General features: G+C 34.5%; 1 protein-coding gene across 1 annotated transcript; it reads right to left on the reverse strand.

The window, feature by feature from the left end:
• Positions 1 to 1,121: 1,121 nt before the first annotated feature.
• On the reverse strand, positions 1,122 to 6,298 carry LOC126821263 (procathepsin L). The gene is made up of 8 exons (XM_050549660.1): positions 6,252 to 6,298; positions 5,767 to 5,897; positions 4,489 to 4,594; positions 4,060 to 4,212; positions 3,618 to 3,741; positions 2,749 to 2,849; positions 2,161 to 2,432; positions 1,122 to 1,277 (listed from the first exon to the last, which is right to left on the reverse strand). Exons 2-8 carry the CDS (start codon positions 5,895 to 5,897, stop codon positions 1,178 to 1,180), a joined length of 987 nt encoding a protein of 328 aa, XP_050405617.1. The 5' UTR covers positions 6,252 to 6,298; the 3' UTR covers positions 1,122 to 1,177.
• Positions 6,299 to 18,844: the final 12,546 nt, after the last annotated feature.

The raw sequence follows: 18,844 nt of genomic DNA on the forward strand, positions 1-18,844 counted from the left end.
ATATCATAATATTTATTGTATTGGACGTTAAATCTGTAATAAACAACAACAACAAATTGAGTTATTGTCTACGATATCACCCTTGGTGGAAGTGGACGTAAAACTCCAGGAACGAAATTGTGTTAAATACATGTAATATAAAATTAATGAAATTGAATATCTTTTAAAAGGAAGATAATCAGCCATCTTTTGTTGTTATTATTAGTTACGTTTACCCAATTGTAACGGATTTTGAAAGTGTCAAGTCGATATCTTGAAAAATAAAAAAGTTATCTTCAAATGTTTTCACTGTTTTCAATTTTAAAGGAGGTTATACGCATGCGTCGTAGATACCATATTTTGAATTAAGAACTACTACCAAACTGGTACAAACCGCATTGAAATTGGTTGAAAAATAATGAAGTAAAATCTCTTAGTGCTGTACCCCGAAACAAGTAGAAAAGAATCGGGTTTAGCGTCATTTTACTATGGACTTATTATCTATCTGTGGTAATAATGAAGTTTGAGGGGGAATCTTTTTCGCGAATTTTTCCACCAACATCGCGTCTACTATTAATTCCTACGCGGGACTACACAACTGTTCCTTATCAGCCCCCCACACGTTACCATTTAATAGGGCGGAAACGGGCTTAGATTTTTTCCTCGGCCCACACAAGGAATTCAGTCCTGGATATATTTTAGTCATTGGTGAAAAGTCAAAAATGTGCAATTACTATTGATCGGTTCTATTTAAATGCATGTGCCTAACAGACCAATTTTCCAGTCGTTTTATACCAGAAATCCATTTTCATAAACCTGTTCGGTATAAACAAGTACGACGTTAAACCCCATTTCAGTTTCAGTATATCATGGTTTTAACACTGGAGCCAAACCTCTGTATCATGCCATTTTGATCCATGAGATTGGGGAAGGTAATTCGATAAAAGAGTAGGCGATAGTGCAGCTGCCCGGGCAAAATTTCCCTTATAGCACACTGTATGGCGTATGCCCGTCTTCATTAGCCCAGTATAGCAGCAGAACAGTGGGACGTTAAACCCCAGTTCATTTCATTTCAGTTTGATTCACAATTAGGGCATGTCAGTGGATTGAAAATAAATGCTTTACAACAGAAAAATCGACGATTAAAAAAAAATAATTTATTTCTAATATTTTACATATTTTCTTCCAGGTCTGATATCTAAACAAGTGGGTAGCTAGCACTGGTGGCGATACCACATTGGTTCTTCTTGTTCCTTGACATCATGATGTAACCTGACATACCCCAACTTTCACCCCAACTGTAATAAATGAGATTAATTTACATATAGTTAAAGATACATTAGTTAAGAGTTTTATAAATAGTTGGCCATTCTTGCTATAATAATTCAAAAACAGATGATAAAAAACGAAAATGTTGAAAATTTCAGTCAAATTACTTTGTTCTGAACGGAATTATCACTGTTAGAAGTTTGGACTAGAAATAGGCATCAATTCTGTCTTCACCGTCTATGAGAATTGGCGATCGTTTGATTGACAAACGATAACTCCACCCACATATTCCTGATTATCAAGTAACATGCTCAATAGCTATGGTAGCCTCGCTTGACAGGCTTTTCATCACCAGTTTCCGGTTGTGACATCAGCGAGTAACGGTAAACGTTAGCTTGGTCCGCCATTTATTGATTTAATTTTAAATGGACGAGGCTGTTTAAATCCAAACCGTATCCAAGCCATCCGTGGGTCTATACAGAGTTGATTTTAAGCTTGTCGTGGAAATAAAGGTCTAACTAATAATTTCTATAACACCTGAAGCCTAAATAAAGACTTGCAATAGGCAGATTTAGCTCTTGCATAATGTATGTTTAAGCGAATTGTGCATGGTTGGGTGTTTTCATATGAAATCTATTTTATGACACCCGAGAATCGATCTCCCATGTTGCTTCACGACATATTTCGCTAACGGGAGTGCTTTGTTTATTTTTGATCTGAAGTTACAATTAAAACACATGTTTTCAACTCCACTGTTATCCTGTGTCAGTGGTCAACTCCTCTGTCATTCTGTTTCTGTGTTCAACCAAACATTCATGTTCGTCCAAAATAATTGTAAGCCTACTCTTGGCAAGGTTCGCTTAATATATCTTGGATTGAAAGTCAGGTGGTCAGTATTTAATGTGTTTATACCTGTTTTTGACAAGCCAGTAATCTTTGCCTTCCCGGGCACCATATCCTACAGCCAAAACACCATGATCTAAATTGACAGAACTGCACTGTTTCTCATCATACACACCAGATTTGTAGAGTTGGAAAGAGTTGTGACTAGCATCAATAGCAACCGAAACGGGACCAGCTTCTGCTACAGCTTTCTGGAGATCATCTTCATTATCCTTTTTAACATCAACATGGGATGTCAGGTTAGCACCAACATCAGCGCGTTTGAAATGACATTTCTCGTCCTATAAACAAAGAAAATGATAAAAACTTTATATCATACTTTGTACCATAGTTTGTATTAATGTTTGAAACTAATTTGGATTGCTACGTTAGTATATAATTTCTTGTGGGGGGAGGGAGGTATATAAGTTTATGGCAAAACACATAATATCCTTTTCCATTCAATAATCTACAACTCTTAAGTACTATCCGTAAATACACAAAAAAAGACAAAATAGCACTGCGTGGGCTTAGCCAGCAGCACACGCCTTTGTAACTGACCCGTTCGTGGCAAAGCAGTAGTTCCTACATAGCCCTGTATTAATTCATTAAACTTACTCTAGCTCTGTATGGGTAAGATGCTTCTGTATCAACACCATGGTTCTTCTTGATATATTTGAAAGCTTGATCCATCAAACCTCCCTCACATCCCATGTTACCTGAACTCAGAGAACATTATAGGATTTAAAGGTAACTGTACTACAATTGGTCTTATCAAGGATTAAACTCCAAAATACGATAAGAAATAGTACCGGTACGGCATTAACAAATTTCAACCCTAAAAATTTAAAGATGACGGAGGGGGCATGTAAGCAAACAATAAAACAATGAAAAGGTAAAGAAGCTTCATCTGATTTTTAAAAAAAATGGCCCAAGGCCGGTTATAGTCAGATTCAAATTTGAATGGTTTATAACAAACATCCAATATATTTTTCGACTGAACATGGGATCGATGTATATAGACATTTGATAGCATGGTAAGATGCTGACAGGTAAAATATAGTGTGACAGCATTGGTAAACTGTACTAATTTTATGATTCATTCTGGAGAAAAGAATTGTTACTCTAAGATTAGAATTTATAATTGAACACATGCCTATATTATGATCTGAACTATACAAACAAATTATTACTGTACAGTGATTTAAAACTTTAACTGAACTTAGAACTATATTATCATTGATCGAAATTATAGAATCTATTCAGTATATTAGTTTTTCACTTAGAATATTATGTAATGACAGAAATATAATTCTACATAGGGCCCCAATCTCTTCTCTATTTGGAACAGTATTGCCTGGACGATTGTCTTTTAAAAGTTAGATTATATTGAGCTTTTGAATTTTGTTTCCTGCGAGTTCGTGTTGTAGTGTGTGGTCTTGTTGTAGCGTGGGGTCACTTTTCAAATAGTAATAGAAGCTTTTTACCCTCTCTTCTTGAGCAATCCATAATATTTTGTTCTGATAAAGATACAAGTTTTCCAGTTTTCTTGAAGTGTTGTCCCTCTAGAGAACCAGTGGCAGAGAAAGACCAGCATGAACCACATTGACCCTGTAAAAAAGATGGTTAGCTACGTAAAAACACAATAGGAAGGATTTTGATTGAATTTCTTCTACTTGCCAAAATGTTCTTCAACACTCAGAGTTTTATATGACCTGTAATGTGATTTGAGCAATACTTTCAAGCCCAGAACACCTAATTACCGTAAATACCCGAACGCAGCATCAGATGGTATGTTGATTAATATACCTATACCACTTAATAAATATTAAGAAGCCTACTGAAATATTGTCATCCAGGTTTGGTCCTTGAATTAAACTTTGGTTAAATTCAATCACATAATTATTTTATAAAATCATTATTCAATACCTGATTTTTGATTTCAGTGACGTAACCCTTCTTTCTCCAGTCGACTTCTTTTGGCAGTTCATTTACTGGGGTTTCACTGACAAAGGTCAGTCCTGATGGTTTGTGTTCGCTAGATCGATAACCGTTCATGATCGCAACGAACTCAGCGTTAGTCTGAAATAAAAACGGAATAGTTAATTATCACTGAGGTGGAATGTAAAAAAAACCAATATAGTGAATTGAGCATTACAAAAGAAACATTTATGATATATTAGGGGTAATTTCCTATTACATGGAGAAAATAGATGGGTGTATATTTATAAGAATTGTTGACTGTCTTTAAAAGTAACTTAGTAATTTGCAAAATATCACGCAGTGAGTAGCAATAATTGTCCATTAGTTTGTTATCGAATTAGTTTTTTCAAACTAAATATGAAACTGGGTGCTTACCATGTCACCATATTGGTTCATACCAAGACGGTAAGATTTTAATCCATTATCAGCTTCTTTGTTGTGACGTTCAATAATTTCTAGATTGGATTCCCATACTATTCTCCTGAAATATCATATCAAAAAAAGCGCATTGGTGAAATATGAAATACGTGTATCTTAAATATGGCTGTATTCGAGGAGTAAATATTAAATCTACCCCATTCTTGTGACATAACTAATATAGCAAGCAAGATTAGAATTTTGATTTTAAAAAATCGACCATATAAACATAATTATATTATAATATCTAATATAGCGTCTCCGATGATGACGTCAAAATGAAATAAAGGTGAATTATAAATAGACATGTAAGTTATAATACGTCACACTTATTAAAATAATCAGGTTATCAGAAGATAACTTTTAAAATCGGTCATTAGTATTGCATAAATTAAAATTTTCAAGTTAATCAGGTTATCATAAAATATGACACTATTAATGGAAACTATTATAAGAATATTATTATTATTCTATTACTGATAGTTGGGTATATACTATCTATCACCTGAATATAGATAAAAAGAGAAAAGTTTTAAGCTGATAATAATCTGTTTACATTCTATGTAAATTAATCGATAAATTTGATGCATGATGCAGCGCAATTTAATCGATTGAAGTCAACCAGTTGTACCCTTTTAAAAATTACATAGAATGTTAATACTATTCAAATTTTATCAGAATCTCGTAATATAGTCCAAATGGTCTGACCGTTCCATGACCGCTAATGGCAATTTTCAAGAGTTGTTACATGTTAAATCACAAAAATAAGATCTCATATCTGGGAGATATAAAGATCCTGATAAAATTTGAATAGTATTAACATTCTATGTAATTTTTAAAAGGGTACAACTGGTTGACTTCAATCGATTAAATTGCGCTGCATCATGCATCAAATTTATCGATTAAAGTCAACCAGTTGTACCCTTTTAAAAATTACATAGAATGTTAATACTATTCAAATTTTATCAGGATCTTTATATCTCCCAGATATGAGATCTTATTTTTGTGATTTAACATGTAACAACTCTTGAAAATTGCCATTAGCGGTCATGGAACGGTCAGACCATTTGGACTATATTACGAGATTCTGGTTTTGTTTTCGTCTTGATATAGCTGTTAAAGATACGGCGTGTGGTAGTTTTTTAATTCTAGTGCGTGCCAATCTATGATTTGTAAGCATCCAGAGCTCTCAGAAATGAATTCGTCTATTTTTTGGTATGACATTAAATCATTTACCTGAGATTGTCTGAGAGAGGATTATAGATTTTACTGTATTGTTTTTTATATGCTACCCAATCTCCATCTAATTCACTGTTAATAGCCAAACAGGCTGAACACAATACAGCTAATAATACAAATCTCAGCATCTAAAATATAATAAGAAAATTATTTCAAACTATTTTATCTCATACTTTTTAATTTATAACAATAATAATTATAGCCACCATTCGTTTTAAATAGCAATGGTCAATAAAACCTATCTGTTTCATAGAGTTACTGATTTATTCTCACTGTTTTGACTATCATTAGTATATGCCTTGAGAATATTTCTCCATCCCGGCATGTTTATGTTAACTGAATTAAGAGTATTTTGATATTCGCTGCATAAAATTAGAACCACGGCTTTATGTAAACCTTCAACATATAATAGAAAAGGGAAATTTCATTCTAGAAAGTAAGAACTAAACAATTCATAGAATATAGTTTAAAGGAGAACTTACCTTGTATGGTGACTGTATCTAAAAGTGTCTAGGGTAGTAAAGATTAAGTGTATTTATACAGGTTAATTTACCCCGTGATATAAGTATGATAAAGCACGTGATATAGGACGTTTGCTTACTTGATATCATATCAAACAATAATATTGATAATACACATTTTTTTATCTGTTTTCAAAATAGGCAAAATCAGGTGCAGATTGAACTTTAAACGTCCGAATTGTAATTTTGATACGTCAAATATAGTTTTACATAATTCTTTAAGCGACACTCTTATATCTGCTCTTATGACTTGAGATTTTCCGTATTTTTCATAGTTCCTTACCTCGGGTGCAAAGTCTATTTTCCAACATTTTCTCCGAAGGGCGGTGCATCCACGGTGCCGTTAACCATGGACCGTCAAGTGTAGTTACACATCGACGCCCCCACAAGCCCCATTGGCGCCCGCAGAATCTCTTGCACTCCCAACATTTTTGGGCTAGCTACGGACCTGATTGGTATGTCGGAAATTTCAAAATAATTTTGACACCACGATTCTGGGTAGATTATAGAAAACTTAATTCGAAACCGTTCGCGATTCTTATGCTCTTCCTCGTATTGACGAAACTTTTTAGATTCTTTAAATGGATCAAAATATTTTTCATCGTTAGATTTAAAAAGTGGAAGTACAATCTTAAATTAATTCTTAATTAATGATTAACCAATGAACTCAACCACATTAAAAAAAATTTTTTTATCTGTATACCCATATATTTATATATTTTAAAATATTGATGAATATGGGTCAACTGATAGTTCATCAGTTGAAATAGATTATATTATTTCTTAATCAATTATATAAATTTAGAAAATAAGAGATTTTGATTTATATTCTTATTTCCCATTGAAAGTTTTTGTTATTGTAATCAAAATATCTGATGTTAAATTAAACAAATTATGATCTTGTTATCGCCAAAATAGTATTTTGTTTAATAAAGTTGTATGACAGGGGTCTACTGTTATAATTTTTCATTATACGCCCACATTTTCATGTGGACGTATATTGTCGTCGCCCCTGTCCGTCCGGACGTCAGTCCGTCCACAATTTGTTTGTGGACACTCTACAGGTCACAATTCTTATCCGATTTTGACGAAACTTGAAATATAGGTTTATCTCATGTATCGGATCGAAACTTCATGTATTATGGCCCCTGATTGTACGAAAAATCATGCTTTTAGCTTGTGGACCCTATAGAGGTCACAATTTTAATCCTATTTTGATGAAACTTGAAATGTAAGTTTATAACCCAAAGAACTCGGTTCATTTCAATATTCGCGCATATCGGACCGTAATTTCCTGAATTATGGCCCCTGGTTGTACGAAAAATCGCGATTTTAGCTTGTGGTCCCTGTAGAGGTCACAATTTTTATCTGATTTAAAAGAAAATGTGTGAATACTGAATAATATATCACCATTACACACTAAGATCTGGGATCATTTTGATAATCGCGGATACCCGAACTTAACTTCCTGGATTATGGCCCCTGATTGTTCGAAAAATGGCATTTTTAGCTTGCGGATTCTCTAGAGGTCACAATTTTTTTTCCGATTTTAAAAATCGTTTAAATATTTCACCATTCCACCATAATGAAGGTTGAATTAGAATTTCGGTCCAACCTCGTGGGTTATCGAAATGAAACTGCCCGCTCTTTGTACGCAAATTGTGTAAAACATATCTTTATATCCCAAAGATCTCAGTCCCTTTTGGTATTTGCGCATTTCAGACCATAACTTTCTGGATTATTGTACAAAAAATCCCGTTTACAAATGAAATCTTTGAAAAGTTGAGAATCTTCAATGATTTATTGCTTTGCCTAGCTATATTACAATAATTTACAATCAAATTCTTTCAAAAATCCCAATTTTTTCGCACCAGGCTTACCTAAATTTCGTTTCATCTTATATGGCCGAGTTCTTAAATTTGTGCGTTACCCTTTCAATGATGTCCGCCAAGTCGGTAAGAAGACGGAGACGTATTTTTTAACAGCGTGTTGTGTCGCTCATACTGACTCTAGCGAGGTAAGCAAGGTCTTAATTTCTCACTAAGATTTTCATTTATATTGTTCAGGCGTTCACAGGGACTGACACGCGACCGTATCGCATTAAAAAGTTGCCCAGTAAAATTGACTGAGAAGCCAAACTTTTTCGCCAAATCAGAGCTGGACTAGCGTGCACGTAGAGGAATCCTTCACAGTTTTGAATCGAAATAAGAGTACGCCGAAGACCGGGACCCCTCGACCCAATAGCATACAGCATGCTGCATAGGGTCTGTATGATGTTATTGTTAAATCCTATTTCATTTCTCCATGAACGGGAATCTTCGATCCCTGCATTGGCCAAGAAAGTTCATCGGACTTTTCCGACATGGTTTCCCCTTGTCAGTGGCGCAAGACGGAAGGCCTGACAAGGACAGCTGTCTAGTCGTTCGGATGCTACGAAAAGAGGAGCGCCCGTGTATACATTGACGTGCACGTTAAAGATCCCTTGACAGTTGGAATTCGATATAAGAGTAGGCCTAGGCCATATTGCCACTGCCTGGGCAATATTTTCCTTCATAGCACACTGTATGGCGTATGCCCGTCTTCATTAGCCCAGTCGGAGCCGAAAAGTAGGACATTAAACCCCAATCATTTCATTTCATTTCATGAACGGGAATCGTCTTCAAGAATCACATTGTGAGTTACTAGGGTTACGCTATCCCTCGAACTACTTTCCTGTGCTCTTTTGGACAAGAGAGAGAGACTCGGAGTGAGAGATGGGGATTAAAGTAGCTAAGTCTCTAACTCAATATCATAAAGTCTTACACGTTGAAAACACGAATTATTTGTCAATTCAAATCAAAATTGATGTTGTGATCTTACAGGGAAAAAGTAGACTTCTGATGTCATAGTGCGTTTCAGTGTCATTTGTAACAAGTGACCAGAAAGAACGAGGCTAGACATATTCCACAACTCAATACTCATGTCAAATGGTGACGCCATGAGAGCATGCGCAATAGACTGGAATAACCAGACACTAGAAATAGCGATTCGGTTGAGACTCCTGCCATATTTCGCTGGAGATAACTGATTTGAAATTAGAGTCTTTTGTATTGTCAAAGAATAATCTGAATCGACCTATAGAATTAAAAGTGTACTCATAATAAAGTTTCAGTCGATACTTAAACAGTTTTTTGCTTGCTTCAGGTGTCAAGAAACATTATCATTTCATTTCATTTTACAGAGGATGTAGGTCAGAATAGATCACACTTTCTCTCAACAATAACTGATAAATGAGTATATCAATCCAAATGGTTATGCCTATTGTAGCTATTGAACATTGTACTGTATCCCTGACCTCCCCAATATGATGTAAATAAACCAATGCCAGTGGATGGTGTATCAGGATTCATGAATGGATAGATAGACTACTTATTATACGCCAAAACTGAAATGTGGGCATATTATTGTCCGGCCGTCTGTACATCCACAAGTCTATTAAAGTTAATATCCGATTGATACACAGTTTTTAAGGTCATGAGACAACGAAGCCTATAAATTTTCAGCGACTTCCAATAATTACTGCCAAGTTATGGTCCTTATTATCGTATTTACATTAAATGTATAGTGTTTAAGGTCATGAGACATGATAGAGGACTTTAAACCCCATTTCATTTCATTGCAGGTCATAAGACGAAGAAGTCTTAATTTTCAACAATTTCCGATAATTACTGCCAGAGTTATGGTCCTTGATCACATTGAAAAATCTTGTGGACTTTAAATTTATACACAAGTGTTTAAAACCATGAGACGAGGAAGCCTCTTGATATTCAGTTTTTTTTCAATAATTACTGCCAGAGTTATAGCCCTTGATATTATATGTTTTGTATACGGTACTAAATGTTAGCATAGAGCAAACCTAGAAGCCAGATGGGTTTACTCGTAATCATTTTTTAGTGTGTTGTATTACGTAAATGTTTTCAGTACTGACAAAAGAAAAAAATATGTGACAACCCTTGTTGACTGCTCGGGTGACTTAGCTGCTGTGGGTATATGTTTCGTTGCCCGGCAAGCCTGACAACCTATCTTTGCTTCTTTTAATTTATAAAACTCAAAAAAAATATTTTAACAATGACATAAATATATACATTCTACAGGTAATAATGGACATTTTCAATGCAACATTTAAAAGCTTCATTATAAAGTAGAGTCGGCGAAGATGTTTTGTGCCAACATTGTGATAACTTGCTGGTGGAGAAATATGGTTTCTTTTAAAAATGAATTATGTAAGAGCAAAATTTATCTATTGCAGATCTTGCTGTTGGACTATGAATTATATGAATTATTAACAAGCCCATAATCAAGAAATTTTGCACGGGCAGCGGCATTATGACCTACTCTTATATCCAATTCCAACTGCCAAGGGATCTTTTACGTGCAGGCCAATGTATACACGGGACCCCGGTTTTTCGTATCATCCGAATGACTAGACAGCTGTCCTTGTCAGGCCTCCCCCTCCGTCCTGCACCACTGACAAGATGAAACCACGTCCTAATAAAGCCCATAATCAACCTTGTGATTATGAACAGATTGAAACGGAATTGCCATTTAATAATCTAATTTAAAAATGGATGTACAAGACTTTGTGTTTATCGTAACAAACAGTAGCAATGAAAATAGAGACTACACTATTCTTCAAACATTTATAACGTCTTAAAGAATAAGAATGCAGTAATTTTACTGAAATTTTCAAATTATTCCTTGTTCAAAATGTTACATAAGGAATCTCTAATTGTTTTTTTTTCTTCAATAAGCTTACGGATTACAGTTTGTTTTTGTTTGGTTTTTTTGTGTGTTTACAACATTACTATAATCCTTTCATCCTACATCAGGACTACAGATATTTCTTGTATTGCTTAAAATCGTGTAGTTCTTTACTAATAGTACATGTAATGTATGCTTGACAGGTCAGATTTTATTCTGTTTCCATCTGCTGTAAGATGGCACCAGTAATGGTTACTCAACCCAAAATTTAGTTACATGTCTGGTCCATAACACTATCATTGTGCATGATGGATTCTTCATATCGTAATACTCCTGTAATGTATTTATTTTAGATTTGTCAAAAGATGAGGTAAGAAAATTATCAATGGAAGAAAAGCAATGTTTCAGGTTCGCACCTTCATCAGTCTCAATATCTGTATGTTGCAAAGAATTAATAACATACGTTATTCAAGAGCTCAATCTGCCTATTGCAGGTTTTTCTTTATACACGACATTTATTAACATGACAAGCATAAAATAAACTCTTGATACCATCGGATATCTCTGATATTTATTAGATTAGAACGGTTCGGCCATATTTTGATTTTATTTAGAAATGAAGAAGCAAGACTTAGCTTCGAACAACCAGTACGGTGGTTGCAATTATTGCACATGTCTTGTCAAACCTCCAAAGGCTAATATCTTTGCTTGCAATAGATTCATTTGAACGAAATTTTCAATATATTCATTTTGCATTATCTATTTTCAAACTATTATAATAAGAACGGCCTGCTCTTTATCTAAATCTTGCAAAATGTATCTTTAATCTTTCAATACTTAGGGCCCCAGTCATTGGGTCATCACACAGGTCACAGGTAACAATTTTCTGTGGGATCCAGTAACTGGGCCTATTCCTAGCCATGAATAATCTAGAATGCTTACAACGACATTCAATTAAATAGTATGATCAAAAGTGAATAGGCCTAGCTGTAGTAGAATGAAGATCACAAAGCTAGTCACCATAGTGACCAGTAAGGAATGGATTAAATGGGTATCAGTATCACTGAGCAAAATAATAATTTTAAGCAAAAAAATTATCCCAATCAAACGTTAACCTAGTTACTAAAAATAGACTACTTTCAATTTATTTTATTTATCGAAGGCTCGGATTAGTCCATACGGAGCACGTGATTTCACTGAAGTCATGGTCATCCAGCGAATTTCTTATTGTATGCTGACTTGATTGTCCCTTATTGTATGGTGAGTGGTCTTATTACATGGTAGCTTATTTTATGCCAGTTTGATCTCGGCCTAGCGGTAATTAAAGTAGCTTAAAGTCAATATCATCCACGTTGAAAACACAAATTTTTTGTCAATTCAAATCAACATTGATGTTGTGGTCTTACCGGGAAAAGGTAGGCTTCTCAAAGGCCTATCCAATATTTAAGATAAAATAAACATTTTACCATTGGTACACGACTTGTGTACCATCCCTGATAACATTCACTGATGGGTACCATCATAGGCGTACGGGGAAATTTTTGACTGGGGGGGGGGGGGCGGTGTTGGTTGGTGCCCCAAAAATGTAGTTAGGTTCTTAGTATGTTACATAATAATAATAAAATTCGGTGTTAAATTGGACACAATATCTTTTTTTATACAACTTTTACAAAGTACGATTGTGTGCCCAAATTTTCCCAGCATTTGGTGCCCAAAATGGGGGGGGGGCGCCCCCCCCAGCTCGTACGCCTATGGGTACCATGTGTCATGTAATATGGGGCCATTATGGGGAGCCAATATGGGACCCCAACATCTTTGCACCCAACATTCATATGTGATCCATATGGGCAACCATATGGGTACTAAATGGGGTTTGTGTGGGATCTATATGGGTAAGTCATTTAAAATAATATGGGTGTTATATGGGGCTTACAAGGGACCTATATAGCAATGTTAAGAAATGTAATATGGGTACTATATGGGACTCATGTGGGGTGCAAATAAATGTAATATGGGGCTTGCATGGGACCCATATGGCCATGTTAAGAAATGCCATACGGTTACTATATGGGACTCATGTGGGGTGCAAATAAATGTAATATGGGCATAATATGGGATCTTGTACCAAATAAGTACAAAACTATTTATATTTGGTTTCATGTTTTATTATTATGCTTTCTCAATTAGGACGGTTGAAATTCGGTGAGATCTCCCACCATCCCGTCCCTTGAATTTGTCAGGAAACCAGTTCAAACGACTAACTGCAGCTTTGATTTCCTTGTTTGTGGGGTTTCAAAACATTGGATTTCTTCTGACTGGATCAGTAATTCAAAAGGAAAGCACATTAGGTCTGTTGATGTGCAACCTGACAAAGCAACACAACTCTTTCCATATGATCTCCCCTGAGACCACAAAACACATACAATTCAAATCTATATTGCACCTGAAATATGCAGAGGGTTCAAAAAGACTTTTGATATACGATTGTAAAAACATTAAAATAAACCCCATCGTACCAGAACTATTATTGATTTGCATTTATTTCCAACAATGACGTATCATCAATATTACTTACTAAAAACAATGGTAGCTGTAGCATGTGCCCCTAATTCACGCTTGCCTTTTTATCCTGTCCAATTGTAACGGCGTTGTACATAAGTGACACTGAGATTCATTAAATTTAAGGTGGTGTTAACGATGGACAGGACATCTCTGCCACCTAATCGTCCAAGTCGGTTTATCTAAAACAGAACGAAAAAACGAAAAAATAAGTAAGTGCATTATATATTACCTGCAAAATATCACATATCGAACGAAACTATTCTTCCATAAATTCACATTTATTTTAATGTGAGTTGTCACGTCTTAAAACATGCACACCCAAGCAGCTTCATCATCCTGATCATTAATATAAATGGTTACAGTTTTTTGTGAAAAAAGGGCACCAGACAAAAGCATTTATCTGTCAGTGGTGTTCTAACATACCTATATCAACAAATTTGACTCGTAATTTTTTTGTTTTGGAGCGGAGGGGGGGGGGGCATAATATAGAGTCCATACTAATATATATGACTGTCGTTTGTTTGTCATTCTGTTCAAGGTTGGTAGTTAAACCAAGGCTGTCATCGAGGCTGAATATTTTGTGTATAGGGGTGGCACCAAACTAGAGTTTTACCAAATTTGGTTATAATGTCCTTTGTATGTATTTCGTTGTATAGCTGATAAAATTTTCCGACGTTTTGTCCAGCGAGAGCAAGAAACCTATATATTGCCATGACACACATATATAATGCGTGTTATAAGTTAAAAAGTAAAAAGTCACCTTTCTTGAAATGACATCTTTCTTGTTTCAGAATTTGCCAATATTTTCAAAATATCTGAAAAAAAGAAACATCCATTCAAATCCATCCTCATATTATTACAAAACTTTCTTGAAATGACATTTTTCTTGTTTCAGAGTTTGCCAATATTTTCAAAATATCTGAAAAAAAGAAACATCCATTCAAATCCATCCTCATATTATTATAAAACTTTTATATAAGTACTTTGATGCAATATACATATATAATATATATAGGTATATTTCCACACAAAATGATCAAGTCAGTTAAGTAACAGATAGCCTTTATAGGTCAAAGCAAAAATTTTCAAAATACAGAAACTTTAAAAACTTTCATTTCAGTTTATTTTGTTGAAAAGTTTAATGATACTCCAAAAAGTATCAAGCATATATTAGTGCACCACTTAATTCTATAGTAATCTAAAAATATTAATAAAAGATCTCTAAATTGTTTGGATTTCAATTTTATTTAAAATATAAAACAAATTTCAGTACGGCAGTAGAATAAATCATCTACCTATGGAGTACCTATTTGTATTGCGCGCAAAGGCTTTAGCAGCTTTGCAAGTATGGCTTTATAATATTATATACTTTTTGAAAATTAATTTAATCTTAAGTTATATTTTTCTGATTTGTTATTATTGTATTGGTTTTAGAAGTACAAAAGTGTTATTTTTTTAAATGCTGTTTATTTTGAGTTTGATATGTTGGTGATGAATTTGTTCACCTATAATTTGCATAGTCGCATCACCATGAATATAACCAGTTACGATTTCAACAATCTAACGCATTTTTTTGTTTTTAATTTATTGATAATGGCCGACATCGTGATCAGCCTGTATACATCGAGTGTCGATCGAACATGCCTTGTACCAATTTTCAGCAAGATTGGATATTTTGTTCAGGTATTATATCAGTATGTGCTTCCGATCTATTGTTAATTCAAGAATTTTGTGCCATTGACCCCTGTACGTGATCCCTGTGTTACAAAGTTATGTTCATGTTCAATATTATAAATTAAAACAAAACAAAGAAAAAATACTTCATTTCTCAATTTTATTAAATTCTAATCTTTTACTTCTCAATTCCTACAGGTTACATACAAAGACGGTCTCATCATTAGTACATCTAGGTTGCTACAAATAATTTCCAGACAACCTTTGCGGTAACCTGTTAGGTAATTACCTGCCCTGAAATTGTTTGACTTAAAGATACATTATGGAAGAATAATTAAAGAGCTGACAATATATAATAGATAAAAAACGGATTATAATGTAAATGGGAAATGTCGAAAATTTCAGTGAAATTGCTTCAATCTGATTCATATACACAGTAGCCACGATTGTCATTTTTACCGCTGTTACGATAATAAAAAGAAGACTTGAATATCCATTTTTGCGGTTAATCAAGGGCGTTGGACAGAAAATAGGATTCAAATCTAATGAAATTCGGACCCATAAGATGCCATCGAGGGCGTTGATAATGGTCTTTTTAATAAATGTCTAATTAATAGTTTATATAACATTTCAGACCTAAAGAAAGACCTGCAATAGTCAGATTTAGCTCTTGCATAATGTTTATGTTTAATTAAGCGAAAACATTAAATTTTAATGAAGGAGAAATGGGAAATTGAAAATATTTTTAAGTAAAGTAGATCAATAAAGAAATTGCAAAAAGACCTTACCTGTAAAAATTCTTATGCTCTTTAATAAATCTGTGTAGTTGTAACATGGTTTAATGTAAATCGCACCTGTATGTGCGACTGTTTACTTGTCATGTAAATACAACTGTTGAGGGCGCAATAAGTTTAACATATCCCAAATAAACACTTTAATGACATTCTGATTTTAATTTTCTGAATACTTATTAATATCTACTAAATGCAATGGGTATGATTCCACATTGAAGCCGATACAAGTGCGACTAATCCAATATGGGTAAAATATTGGACCCAGATGTATTATTTTATATGTGGTAGATGCCATATAGATAAGATATTGGCCCCAGATACACATGTGGGTAATCCCATATTGATACCATATTGAACATTTATACATAATATACATGAATGTGGTTATATCCATACCACACAAGCTTCTGGTGCACATATGCGTAATCCTTTCTGTGCAGATTGGTTCACAAAACTAAAACTATGGATTCAATAATGAACTTATACATACAAATAAGTAATCCCATATGGATACCATATTGGCCCCACATATACAAAAGTTATATGTAATCCCATACAGATACCATATTATCCCCAGATACACACATGGGTTATCCCATATGGACACCATATTGGCCCCATGTATACAAAACAGAGTTGTTAATGTGGGTAATCCCATATAGACCCAATATTGGCCCCAGATACACACACTATAAGGTCAGATTATCAATGTAAGAAAGAAGTAAGCATTATACCATTTGGCTTATCTCTGTGATATTAATTTACACACAACTAAAAGTATGGATTCAATAATGAACTTATACATAGAATAATAAGTAATCCCATATGGATACCATGTTGGCCCCAGATATACAAAAGTTATATGTAATCCCATACAGATACCATATTATCCCCAGATACGCACACGGGTAATCCCATATGGACACTATATTGGTCCCATGTGTACAAAAACAAAGTTGTTAATGTGGGAAATCCCATATAGATCCCATATTGGCCCCAGATACACAACACTATACGGTCAGATTATCAATGTAAAAAAAGAAGTAACCATTATATCGTTTGGCTTATCTCTGTGATAGTAATATATACACAACTAAAAGTATGGATTCAATAATGAACTCATACATAGACTAATAAGTAATCCCATATAGATACCATGTTGGCCCCAGATAGGCAAAAGTTATATGTAACCCCATACAGATACCATATTATCCCCAGATACACACACGGGTAATCCCATATGGACACCATATTGGCCCCAAGTGTACAAAAACAGAGTTGTTAATGTGGGAAATCCCATATAGATCCCATATTGGCCCCAGATAAACACACTATACGGTCAGATTATCAATGTAAAAAAGAAGTAACCATTATATCATTTGCCTTAACTCTGTGATATTAATATATACACAACTAAAAGTATGGATTCAATAATGAACTCATACATAGACTAATAAGTAATCCCATATAGATACCATGTTGGCCCCAGATATGCAAAAGTTATATGTAATCCCATACAGATACCATATTATCCCCAGATTCACACACGGGTAATCCCATATGGACACCATATTGGCCCCAAGTGTACAAAAACAGAGTTGTTAATGTGGGAAATCCCATATTGGCCCCAGATACACACACTATACGGTCAGATTATCAATGTAAAAAAGAAGTAACCATTATATCATTTGCCTTATCTCTGTGATATTAATATATACACAACTAAAAGTATGGATTCAATAATGAACTCATACATAGACTAATAAGTAATCCCATATAGATACCATGTTGGCCCCAGATATGCAAAAGTTATATGTAATCCCATACAGATACCATGGGTAATCCCATATGGACACCATATTGGCCCCAAGTGTACAAAAACAGAGTTGTTAATGTGGGAATTTTAAATCCCATATAGATCCCATATTGGCCCCAGATACACACACTATACGGTCAGATTAACAATGTAAAAAAGAAGTAACCATTATATCATTTGGCTTGTCTCTGTGATATTAATATATATGAAAATAAAGTGTATTTGCGTACATTTGTATGTGGTAAGATAATATGGGTCCTATATGGGGACCTTGTGGTATCACCTGGGCCCACAGCCCATTTTTTCCCCATGTGGCAATGTTTATGGGGATAGTGCGTTTCAGCGTCATTTAAAACAAGTGACCAGAAAAAACGAGGCTAGACATATTCCACAACTCATATCAAACGGTAACGCCATGAGAGCATGCGCAATAGACTGGAATAACCAGACGCTAAATATAGCAATTCGGTTGAGACTCTTGCCGTATTTCGATGGAGATAACTGATTTGAAATTAGAGTCAAAACGGAAACAATTAAATGTAAATCAGTTTATATACAATCGGATTACATTATCATATGCGTTGCGACCCATTCGACTGGTCAATTTCTAGGTCCAAAATTTTAGCGATTTAGCTCCTTTAAATCCCCCTTCTATCAATATCTCATCCCTGTTAATTAGCACACCGTATCTGCAGATTTTAGCCTCTTCGTATTAAATTTGTTACCATAATTAGAATTTTACCGATATTCATACAAATTTACCAAAGTCACTATTATATTACTACTAAGTGATACGCAACATAATGTTAATGGATATTTGATGGCCAGTTCATTGTGTACTTTGTTGATAAATCACTGACAAGGCAGGACAGGTTTCAACCAGGTCACCCAACGCCTAATATATTATCTATATATGGTGGTTGGTTACGGTAACGTTTATCAGCCTTTTTGAAACAAACGTGCTACTA

The sequence above is a fragment of the Patella vulgata genome, chromosome 5 (assembly GCF_932274485.2).
Source record: "Patella vulgata chromosome 5, xgPatVulg1.2, whole genome shotgun sequence".
NCBI classification, from domain to species: domain Eukaryota; kingdom Metazoa; phylum Mollusca; class Gastropoda; family Patellidae; genus Patella; species Patella vulgata.

Coding starts and splice junctions, on each gene's coding strand:
- LOC126821263 (XM_050549660.1), bottom strand. CDS start 5,897: ATGCTGAGATTTGTATTATTAGCTGTATTGTGTTCAGCCTGTTTGGCT. Junction 2,433..2,748: donor CTTACCCATACAGAGCTAGA/GTAAGTTTAATG, acceptor CTTTGTTTATAG/GACGAGAAATGTCATTTCAA. Junction 1,278..2,160: donor TACTGGCTTGTCAAAAACAG/GTATAAACACAT, acceptor CATTTATTACAG/TTGGGGTGAAAGTTGGGGTA.